Raw genomic sequence first — 11,893 nt, 5'->3', positions numbered from 1 at the left:
TCAAGAACCTTAACCATCAACACATTTACATGCACTTGAGCAATCAGACAATGGGCAAACTCTGGGTCAACATGAGTCAGACAGTAATCAGATTTCTGCTTTGGAACCAGTCAATAAGCTCGCAGAGGAAAATGTGACGTAAACGTAAAACTTAAAAAAAATTTCATGCTGCGGCTTTAAAAAACAAAAAATACCACTTTAACTGAAAATGTGAACGTGCATCATTTAAAAGACGAAGAATATTTAAATGCTTCATTTCGTAAAGCATGTATTTGGTTTCAGCGTCGCTCTGTTAGTGTTTTGCTGCGTCTCGCTTATTTTCCCGCTACAGCTCAGACTGAGAAATCCGAGAGAAATCAGAGTGAGAGTTTACAGCACTGAGGAATCGGATTACGGAGCTAAAATCCAGCCTCAGATTTCTTAATGGGATTTCCATCTGAATAATCAGATAACAGCAGAAATCTGATATTGATCGGATTATCGAGTGCATGTAAACACGCTCACTGCCTTCAGGCCGAAACACAAAATAGTCTCAGGCTCAGGACGAGCCCATTTCCATTATCAGCAATAACCTCAAATGGAACATTATCAAGAAAGCCCAGCAAAGATGCCATACCAGGGCTGGGCGATTAATCAGATTTTATTTTCATTCAAGATTTTAGCTCGACGATTATGATGCAAATTTATACGAATTTAATTTTGTTATTTTTATATTTGCTTAGTATTTTTTAGAGTGGCAGTGCAGCCGATCTTATTTTCATTCATGATTTTTATATATTTATTTAAACGTATATATTTATATATTGCAAATTGCACCAATCATTATGACCTTGTTTCTACGCTCACTGTCCACTTTATCAGCTCCACTGACCGTATAGTTCAACTCTGTAGTTCTACAGTTACAGACTGTAGTCCATCTGTTTCTCTGATACTCTGTTACCCTGTTCTTCAGTGGTCAGGACCCCCATGGACCCTCACAGAGCAGGTAGTATTTGGGTAGTGGATCATTCTCAGCACTGCAGTAACACTGACGTGGTGGTGGGGGTGTTAGTGTGTGTTGCGCTGGTTTGAGTGGATCAGACAGCAGTGCTGCTAGAGTTTTTAAACACTGTGTCCACTCACTGTCCACTCTATTAGACACTCCTACCTTGTTGGTCCACCTTGTAGATGTAAAGTCAGAGACGAGAGCTCATCTGCTGCACAGTTTGTGTTGGTCATCCTCTAGTCCTTCATCAGTGGTCACAGGACGCTGTCGGTTGGATATTTTTGGTTGGTGGACTATTCTCAGTCCAGCAGCAACACTGAGGTGTTTAAAAACTCCAGCAGCACTGCTGTGTCTGATCCACTGAAGAACAGGGTAAACGGGGGCTAACAAAGTATGCAGAGAAACAGATGGACTACAGTCTGTAATTGTAGAGCAACATCAATACTGACCAAAATAATCGTGATTATGATTTTTGTTATAATATAGAAGACCTACTATATACACACTGTGCATTATATCACAACTATCACTGTAATGACACTTTTCCCTGTGCACTTTACACTACAATATTGATGCAACTCAGAGTTAGTCATGTCTATAATATGTGCTGTTTTTTACACTTTTATACTTTAACTACCGTCTAGATTTATCTCTATTTTGTATTTTCCAGCATAGTTTGTGTAATTATATATCTTGCGTTTGAAACACTGCAATTTCCCTCCGGGGTCAATAAAATTCCTTCTTTCATTCCTTCTTTCTTTCTGTCCACTTTCTTTAATAACTCAAGAAAGGAAACCTCTCCTTCCCTGTTTCTACGTATGACAAGAGGCATTCTCACCACATCAGTAACAGTCCGGTACAGTGTTACAGACAATCAGTCCTGAAATACACTCCAACGCACAGTCAACAAACCATCCAAAATCACTGGCGCCCACCTCGCCCCACCAAACTGAATCACTCCATCACAAACAGTCAGAAGAGCAAACAGAACCATCTGAGCCCACACGTCCAGCACATCACATTTTTCAGCTGTCGCTCTCGCCATAGATCACTGACCAGCAAAACAAGCCGCTTCAAAAACAGCCCCACTGACACACAAACGCTGGATTCCACCTGATAATCTAATTCAGACTTTGTTCTGCTTCTCCCTTCGTATTTATTGTACAACGCCAAATCCAAAAAAGTTGGGACACTGTGTAAAATGTAAATTAATGTAAATAAAAACTGAATGCAATGATTTGCAAATCGCATAGACCCACATCTCTGAAATGGTAACTTCACAGGAGAGCTAAAAAACCTACTGTAATTTTAATGCAAGTCAATGGAACCAGAATTCTTTCCAAGTCATTTTGGGCCGTCTCTTTTAGTCCATTCACCATGAAATTTACATACAATGTAAAGAACAACAGGTATTTTCAAATTATGTCAAAAACTGAAAAAACGCCAAAAATGGAGATACGAGGTTTTCTTTCAACAACAGCGATATATTATTCGCTATATTATTCACACGTCAGATGGTGAAAGTGAGACATTTTACCAATTCATGAAAAATATCAACCAATTTAGAACTTGATGTCAGAAATGCATCTCAAAAAAGTTGGACAGAGGCAACAAAAGGCTGGAAAAGTAAGTGCTAATAAAAAAGCCAACTCACACGACTAGATATTAAAAGAGCATTTTTGGATGCAAATGTGTTCATGGATCTGTATAAAATGATTGTCTTTTACTGAAGAACCATCTTTTGTGTGAACTTTGAAGACTGTGATCCATCACTGACGAACCGAACCAGCTAATGTTTGCCGTTCGTACTAACGTTAACTAAACTAACGGTCATTTGTTTAGCATTTGTAGCGGGACAGCCAAGTGCTCGTCACCAGACAGCTAAAATAATCTGTTTTCTTTCTTAAATTATGACTATTACAAAAACTGCAGCCGTGCTTTTACAGCTGATGAAAGCAGCTAATCGGACACTTTCGCCCACTGTCCCATGACAGACCTGTGAGATGTTCCACTGTTTGGTGAGTGTTTGTCGTGTTCTGACCATAAAGGATAGTTTAAAGTAACAGCGGGTTCCAGAGTGGCGCAAAAGTCTAAGCGTTGGATCCGTCATCAAGAGATCCCTGGTGAAGCTACAGCCAACCGTGGCCGGGAGGCCAAGAGAGCACAACTGGCCTCGCTCTCTCTCTCTCCGGGTGGGTAGGATGGCCCCCCATCTCCCCCAATCACTCAACGTGATGCTGGTCAGTGCAGGCACCTGTTAGCTGACGTAACAGATCTGGTGGTTGGCGTGATGTTGCATGAGCGGCAGGTCGAAAATATGCGGTGGTTGGCTACACGGGACTCGGAGGAAGCCTGTGCTGCCTTCACCCTCCTAGCGTTGGCAGCATTGTGTGATTGGGTGGAGTCCTAACTATCGACTGGAATTGGAAACGACTAAATTGGGGAGAGAATTGGGTGAAAATTAAAAAAAAAGTAACCACTCAGGAGCAAAAGTCAGCCTTCAAACTTTAAAGAAATAATAATTTGACATTTATCGCCATGTGTAGCGATAGTGAAATATATGAATTTTCTTTATCAGAACATTTTTGGCCATATTGCTCAGCTCCAACTGACATTCAAACCCTGGTGCACACCAAGTAAGTGTGGCACCTATAGTGTGACCACAACACGGACCAAATCCAAACCATCAATGTCTATATGGACCAAACGCGGAGTAAACCGTCGTCTCTTCTCCATATGCCTTCTTTCGTTCCCGCAGCAGATGAATTTGTGAACCTGTTTGGACATGTGCATGTGTTTTATTGCCTCTTCTTGAGCTCAGCTCTGTATCAGTAATTATAGAACAGGACTGTTTTGGTTTTAAAACGAGCCTGAGGCACTCGAGGTATTATTAAAATGCAATATGAGCACACAGCACTGCACATATCAATTAACCTCTTATTCCCCGGGTATATTTTGGCTTTTCCATCTGAATTTACATGATCAACTCAGGCAAACTATACAGTAACTGCATTGAATAAAATGTACATTTTGGTTTGGATGATCCCCTATAGATGCTCAACAGAGACTTTAATCATTAACACACTTTCTGGTGATGTTCAGTTGATTATCAACATCATCACGGTTAGGGTTCGAGTTAGGAGTCGATGTAGGTTTTTTACCTTGAGGTTAAGGTGAGGGTTAGATTTAATACATTCTTTCAAACTGAACTTCAAGTTCATTTGAATTTAATGGATATTTAGATGAACTACTGAACATCTACAAAGAATCTACAGTGGACCATTCAAATAAAGTGTTACCTAAATTTTTTACTTTATTCATTTTATTTTAAAATTTCCCCTCAAATTTACAGAAAATGTGTTTTATGATCTCCACACTTCGCTACATGCTTGCAATTTACTGCTAAAGCCAAAAATCTCCGCCGCTCTTTGTGTTGTTCTCTAAAAGTGATGTTTCCAGAGCAGATCACTGAAGAGACGCCGTCTGTTTATAGTTTAGAGCCCAGATTTGGGGAAAAACGGGTCGACTTTCAGTAGAAAAACAAAGTTCAGCTTCTTTTATTATAAGGGTTTAAAATGACATCACCGTCTATTAGACTGGAGAGAAGAGCTACAGCCTCACACGACGCCCAGCTTCTGAATGGAGCTTATGGAATATGAACGTTGATGAAGTGCGTTTTGGAACCACCGGTGGTCCCAAGGAGTTGAAAAGGTTAAATCATATACTGAGGCAGCGAGCTGTCAGCATTTTATGAATTCAGTGTTTTCACTCCAGGTTTGGAGCCACTGCTCTGTGTAGTTTAGTGTTTCTCTGCTGTTCACACCTCGTTCAGCTCCAGAAGGGATTAATCAGCTGATAATATCAGGTATTTTAACCAGGGAACCACAGTTATTCAGTGCAGGGGTTTCAGGACTGGAGCTGAACTCTGAACTAACTGCACCGGCAAACTTACAGAATCACGTCCGTCGAGACACGACGTCGTTTTCCGAGCCACGACATTCAGTCTGATATTTAACGTTTGTTTCTCCATTCAAACGTCATTTAAATCTCAAGAAACAGAGAGTAAAGTTATCCCGGCGGTCTGCAGCTCCGTTAGGGGGATGACTGTTCATCTCTCAGCTACTAACATCAGCTAAAGTTCTCTAAAGGCCTGCATTGCTCACATCTGTGTTGATTAGCTGACGTCGTTTCCCTCCTATGATCAGAGTTTCTCCTCTTTATGCAACACCATGGGATCCTTTACCCACCCTGACGTGAAGAGCCGGTGGGCTTCTGTGCTTTTAAATGCTTTGTGAGTCTCCAGAATAGGGGGAGGGGCTGAGTACAAGATAAATATATGTGTCAGGAAAACACAGATTTGATAGTTTTCCAACAGTTTCAGTGGGATCAGGAGTTCAGGGGAAAATGTATAAGGATCTCAGACTATTTTATCAGCTTTGTCAAGGTAACGTTTTTTCTCTTCCAGACTAAGGAGAGTAATTTTAGCCATCTTTCACACCTAGTTACGTTCATGAGGAGCAGTGAAGCCAGAAATTCTGTCCCAGACATGGTGGCCACAACAGGAAAATCACAGGATTGAAACGCTGGGAGAGGCTACCTCTTGATTTCACGCACAAACACAACGAATGAAGAATAAAGAATCTTGGAAAATTCTTCAATCTTCATGGTTGTACACACTATTGCCCAAGCTGTGTTAGTAGACTTTGTGGTGATCTTGCCTGTGGATTCAGGATGCTCCTGTGAGGTCACGTCCAACTGCTCAGACCCTCTCGGCATCTTGATTGTGCGCATGTGCACGTCCCCATCCAGGAGACGGGGGCTGTGTTCGGAACAGCATGTCACCACCCGCTCCCGATACATCAGGACTAACACAGCGATGGGCACAGGCAGCTGGAGAGAGAAAGAAGTGTTTACAGGTACACACTTTCAAGTCAAGTCAAAATTAACTTGTCATTCCATCTCATCGGCCATGTATTGAGTGAGGAATGAAATATAGTTATTCTGGAACACTTAAACAGCTGTCGGAATGACTAGTGACCGTGCATAAATACATCAAACAATATAATAAACTATATACACCAATCAGGCATAACATTATGACCTTGTTTCTACGCTCATTGTCCATCTTATCAGCTCTACTTACTGTATAGCTGCACTTTGTAGTTCTACAGTTACAGACTGTAGTCCATCTGTTTCTCTGATACTCTGTTACCCTGTTCTTCAGTGGTCAGGACCCCCATGGACCCTCACAGAGCAGATATTATTTGGGTGGTGGATCATTCTCAGCTCTGCAGTAACACTGACGTGGTGGTGGTGTGTTAGTGTGGGTGTTGTGTTGGTCCAAGTGGATCCGACACAGCAGTGTCTTTACCATGTTGACAAACTCAGAAGAGCGTCCTCTCATGGTGACAGAAGAGTAGTGTCGCTTTCCTTGCAGTAGGAAATGCCACCAGAGCTGTCGCTAGAACTGTGAGAATGGTGTATTATATCTAACATTTTTTATATTTCTATCAAAGAAAGTTATATCGCGATAATTATCGGAAGCCTTTTAATCGCCCAGCACTACAAAGAATGGCAGCAGATCATCTTCAGCGCCGAGTCCTGCTTTTGTCTTGGTGGCGATGACCGTCAGCGCCAAGATGAACAGTTTATCGTCACGTGTCCAGAAGGCCTGGGGTCATGGTGTGGGGTGCATGAGGTCCAGCAACTAGTGGCCCTGCCTTTTCTGGACGCACACTCTGGTGCGCTACTCCAAAAGGACAGTGCTCATCCACATAGTGCTGCTTTCTCAAGAGCTTGCCTAGAAGACATGGATACTATACCATGGCCAGCCACATCGCCAGACCAATCGCCGACTGAAACTGTGTGGGATGCCATCAACACTACACCCCTACCACAAAATCTGAAGAAACTGCGTGAGAATATTGAAGCTGCATGGGATGGATTATCACAGGACACCATTAGGAACCTCCACAACTCCATGCCGAGACGTTTGGAGTGTTGGGTTAGCAAACACGGCAGACAGAAGCCAAACAGAGACACTACTTCCGTAAGAAGTTCCGTATCTCAATAAATACTGCCCCTATCAGTCTAAATTTTTTGTCATTTATTGTTCATGGGAACCCTTATCTTCCTTCCAAATAGCACTGAAATCCGACACTTCCTTCTGGGTGCAACTATTTTGACGGTAAGTGTATATGGGTCTCAGTTGACTAGTACAGAAGGCAGAGTACAGCAGATGACAATGAAGACTAGGACTGAGGTAGTAGCTCAGTCAGAAAGTGCCTACGGTATCCATTCCCAGTCCCGGCCCCCTTCGTACTGCACGATTTAGTCGTTTTCTTTGCTCCAGGACAGCCGATTCAGCTCACTGCTTAACGAGCAATGCTTCGTGAGTTGAATTGTGGCTGCAACAATAAGGGAAACTCTGTGCATGAGGGCCACAGGACTCAGGGTGAATGCTGTTCTACAGGCACCTACACACAAAGCTGTGTTACCTCTATCAGCCCATTATTCAGAAGACAAACAAAGCAGGCAATATCCTAACTTAGCATTTTGATTAAAGTCAATCTTAACTTAGTTTGAGGGCATACTGGTGAATGAGTGACAGAACAGGGGAAAAATACCCAAAGCAGCGTGACCAGATTTCCCTTTTCAAACCAAAAACCCTCAAGCCCCAAGACCTACAACACAGTGCAGGGCCTAGGAGCACATCAAAACAAGGCAGAAATGAATTTCATTCTGTATTAACACAGGACATGTATCGTTAAAACAACTCACATGGCCGGTACTGGAAATGATTAAGCCTAGCCTTGGACTAAACTGAAGTTTCCATGGTGATTCACCAATAGAAATTCTGTTTAATCAAGGATAAGCCTTAATCTGGGCCTGGGAAAGTGTCCAGTGCAAAGAGTCTAAGGTTTCTAGATCAACAGCTTTCAAAGTAAATACTTCAGAGACAAAGCCTTAAGATATCTCTTAAGTCAGCACTTGGAAGTCTTGAGTGTATCCTTAAGATGAATCACCAGCTGACCTCAGGAAAGCACTCTGATGTAGGACTGGTTCCAACTAGCTCTCAGAAGGTAGCATTAAACCTAAAACCTACTCCTTATGACAAAATCCCAACCTGGAGGAAGACAATGGAGTCATTCTGTTAGATCTTCACCAACCAGCTCTGCACTGGGCTGAAAATGAGTGCATTCTCAGTGAGTATTCTTACTCAGAAGGGTTTACAGCACCAGTTGATTAGATTTCACTAATAAACTACTTCAGGCACGGACAACTCCACTGCAAAAGCTTGGTCATGAGGAGTATGCAAAAGGCCAGAAGTAAGGCTGTTGTCAGGGATACAACCATTACGCTGTTGTAATATTCAAATACCCATTACAAAAGGAGCTATCTTAGGACAGGTAGAGTGGAGGCTGGGTGATATGATAACTGCTCTTTCAGAGAGCTCATTCCACACAGAGCCAGAGATACTTGTATACGGTGTCCAACATCGTAGGAATTCACATTCACACTAATTTCAAAGTGATTTACAGTACTGTGCAAAAATCAGAGACCATGCGTTTAATTTCCAGTCCAAATGGCTATTAAATACAAGTGATGGGTCGTTCTACGGAAAGTCCACTTTATCTATCCATAGGAGTCACTGGTGTCACTCATCGTCATTGGTGTTACACATAAAAAACGTCACACCAGAGACATTTTTGCATTTTACAAAACGGCTGCTACAGAAGATCAAACCACATGTCATCAGTCATGGAACGTCCACTAAAATATGGAATTTAATCCATTTGTGTTTCTATTTTTTCACAACTGCCTCAGAATAAAGTCGGTCGCACCAGTGACGTCAGCTAGAAGCTCCATATGAGATCATGAGCTGAATGAGAAGATCTCTGAGAACTGAGAGACACAGTGGACTCACCATGAGCTTTTCTTCATAGATCCTCAGAAAACAGGTCAAAGGGGGTCGAGTGACGTCAGAGTTTTTTGTTACGCAGTAACACCAGTGACACGACTCCTGGGGAACTTTCATTATATAAAACATTTATTTGGCATTTGTTTTCTTAAATGTCATTATCATATTTCATAGTTATGTATAGATTATTGCAGCTAAAACTGAAGAATTTATTTTTTTAACCCTGAAAATACGGCCTCAGCCTTCACGCATGACTGTGGGGGTGAGCTCTTCTGTGCCGCTTGAAATTCTATATGATTGATTTAAAAACCAACATTGCTGAATTGAGGCTCAAGAAGGTGGAATTGTTAAAATAACATTGTTTCATTTAAAAATACTAATAAATTTGAAGCCTACGTTTTTCCAGTGTAAAATAGCTGTGAATGCTAGGGGCACAAAAATGAGACGTTCCCATAAAATGACACTTTTTCAGCATCATTTATTTAACCAAACATTACACAGAACTATAAATAATGTTTCTCAGTATTTAGTGTGTCCTCCCTTTGCCTTTATTACAGATCTTTTCAGGAGACTCGCTTTCAGTTTCTCAAAGAAATCCGCCAGGTTATTTTCCACACCTCCGAAGTTCAGTCTTAGAAGTTGGTTACATTTTCTGCTTCTTACAATCCAAGTAATCCCAAACACATTCAGTGATGCTGAGGTCTTTGCTCTGGGGTGGTCAGTCCAGCAATGTCTTTGTTTGATTGGCAAATTTTCTTCTAATCATCAGCTACACATCCTTAAAACCCATAGCGTGGAAATGTCTTCTCACAGTAGAAGGTATGAAGCAGGAGTGCAGCTTGATTTTCTCTTTTCTCTTTTCTCTCAAAGTCAAAAGCTTGAAGTACTGTTTATCGGAAGGGGACGGTTTTGGTGTTTACCAGGTCAGTTAGGAGTCATTTTCAGTGTATTTTTTAACAATTTCTTTGAACTCCAGTTTTGGAATCTCCTCATTTGTCGCTTATTTTTATGAAAGTGGATCATCTCGTTTCTAATCTCCTCCAAAAATGAATAACTTGTACTCAATGACTGTTTACCTGGACTCTGACTTTTGCACAGTACAACACACGACTGATTAACACTATAGTGTCAAAGAACATGGCCTTACATTGATGAGCGCCATGATCCAGAAGGCATAGGAGACGTTGGTGACCACTTCACCCTCAGTGTGGAACTCGAAGTGAGACACATTGTACACGTGTCTGCCGGCTAGTTTGTTCCTCATGTGTCTCATCATTGATGTGGAATTGCTGGTGCCGTTTCCTAACACGCAGTCGGTGTCAGAAAGAAAAGGGTCGGCGATGAGGGGACTCAACAGTGCCCCGAGACCTACAAAGAAGTGGAGAACCTAGAAAAAAGAAATTGGGCAGAAATTAATTTAACTTCACGATAACACAGGACGTCTAAAATCAGCTCACAGTGCATCAAGTCAAAAGGTAAGATCACCAGACTATCAACAGATTTCAAACTGAACAAACTTTTAAAGACAAAATAAGCCAGGCCTTGGGCTACGTTCACGTCAAAAGGCTGGAGTGACACGAACCCGATTTTTTGCCACCTCTCACACTCGTGTAGGTAAGTCGCTCAAATCTATCGTGATGAACCGGCTCCTGAAATGACTCTCTTGAGCTCATGACGTCACGTGACTTAATCACTGAATCATCAGCACAACCTAACAAGCAGAACGAGCTTCTCTGAGAAGATCATTAACTCTGATCAGCTCTCAGCTTCATTATTAGAGCCAGACGGAGGAGAAAAAGGTGACATGAGCTGCTTTGCATGCCCTAAAAACATCAGATGTGAGTCACATTAGGGCAAAACATCTGATTTGTGAAACATGAACGCAGCCTTGGATCAGATTCGTGGCCATGCGACCCCTAATGTGAACGCTCAGACTGGAATGTACGAACAGAAGGTAACGCCTGAAATCAGTGGAAGAGCAGCTCACCTTTTTCACCTTCATCTCGCTCTAATAATGAAGCTGATCATTAATTATCTTCTCAGTGAAGCTCGTTCTGCTCGTTAGTTTGTTTTTTAATGATGCACGTGGCGCATCATCAATCAACTCGGCCCTTTATCAGCTCAGCTAGGATCTTTTTCTATCAAAATCGCAATAGAAAAGAGGGCAATTTTCCAACCTCAAGACTTTTTTATTAACAATTATCTTCATTGGGGGAGATTAACCTAATATCAGAGCTTGTAAACTGCCTGCAAATAAGTTTGACCAATCAGAAGCAACTACAACAATGTACGCTGTGACGTCACAACCACAACTCGGCATGTTTAGCGTTGAAGTCTCAAGCCAAAAAAAGTGGATGTTCTGGTGTTCTTGGCCAAAATAACAGGACTGGACTTATAGAAAATAGAAAAATCACAATGAGATATTTCCCCCCACCCCAAAGTCATTCAGCTCCAAACTCCGCTATGACAACCATCCAGCAACTCTCCAAATGTTCTGCTTTCATTTCAAAAAGTGGAAATGACAGGTCACCTACATCTCCCCTGAATTTGCAGCAGTGATCAGCCCTTATTAGAAAGAGAAACTGGCGTCCCCACCTGAAGAAAGACAGTGGAGTCTTTCTGGTAGATCTTCACCAACTGCAGGTTGGAAATGGTATCGATGACGCCCATGGCGAGTCCCGTTATAGCCATGGCGATGGCAAGCATCGGCAAATTCCTGCAAATGGGGATGAAGGCGAACACCACGGAGATGACGAATGTGGACACGGCAAGAGATGACAACGAGCAAGCAAACCTGGAGAGGAGAGAAGGACAGGCAATTGTGAGACCAGCCAAACTTTCGCTTTAATTGCAAGAAGGAGAAGAGAAAATAGCTGCAACCACGAAATCAGTGTCAGGTTGGATAGCAGTGACTTTGTTGTCACCTTGGTCTTTTACACTACTGTTTGCATTATGAGTGCTGGCTTATCAAGTGTTGAGACTGGAAC

The 11,893-nt window shown here is 42.1% G+C and overlaps 1 protein-coding gene across 1 annotated transcript in view; it reads right to left on the bottom strand.

The window, feature by feature from the left end:
* Positions 1–11,893, bottom strand: part of mfsd4aa (major facilitator superfamily domain containing 4Aa) — a 32,155-nt gene that overhangs the window by 14,259 nt on the left and 6,003 nt on the right. The window contains exons 2-4 of the mRNA XM_017714801.1: positions 11,502–11,700; positions 10,054–10,293; positions 5,704–5,875 (exon numbers count right to left, since the gene is read on the bottom strand). Of these exons, the coding sequence (XP_017570290.1) occupies positions 5,704–5,875; positions 10,054–10,293; positions 11,502–11,700 (611 nt within the window). The remainder of the gene's footprint in view (positions 1–5,703; positions 5,876–10,053; positions 10,294–11,501; positions 11,701–11,893) is intronic.

This window comes from Pygocentrus nattereri, chromosome 21 (assembly GCF_015220715.1).
Source record: "Pygocentrus nattereri isolate fPygNat1 chromosome 21, fPygNat1.pri, whole genome shotgun sequence".
Classification (NCBI taxonomy): Eukaryota; Metazoa; Chordata; class Actinopteri; order Characiformes; family Serrasalmidae; genus Pygocentrus; species Pygocentrus nattereri.
Note: the sequence above shows the minus strand (reverse complement) of the source record. Positions and strands in the feature narration are given on the sequence as shown.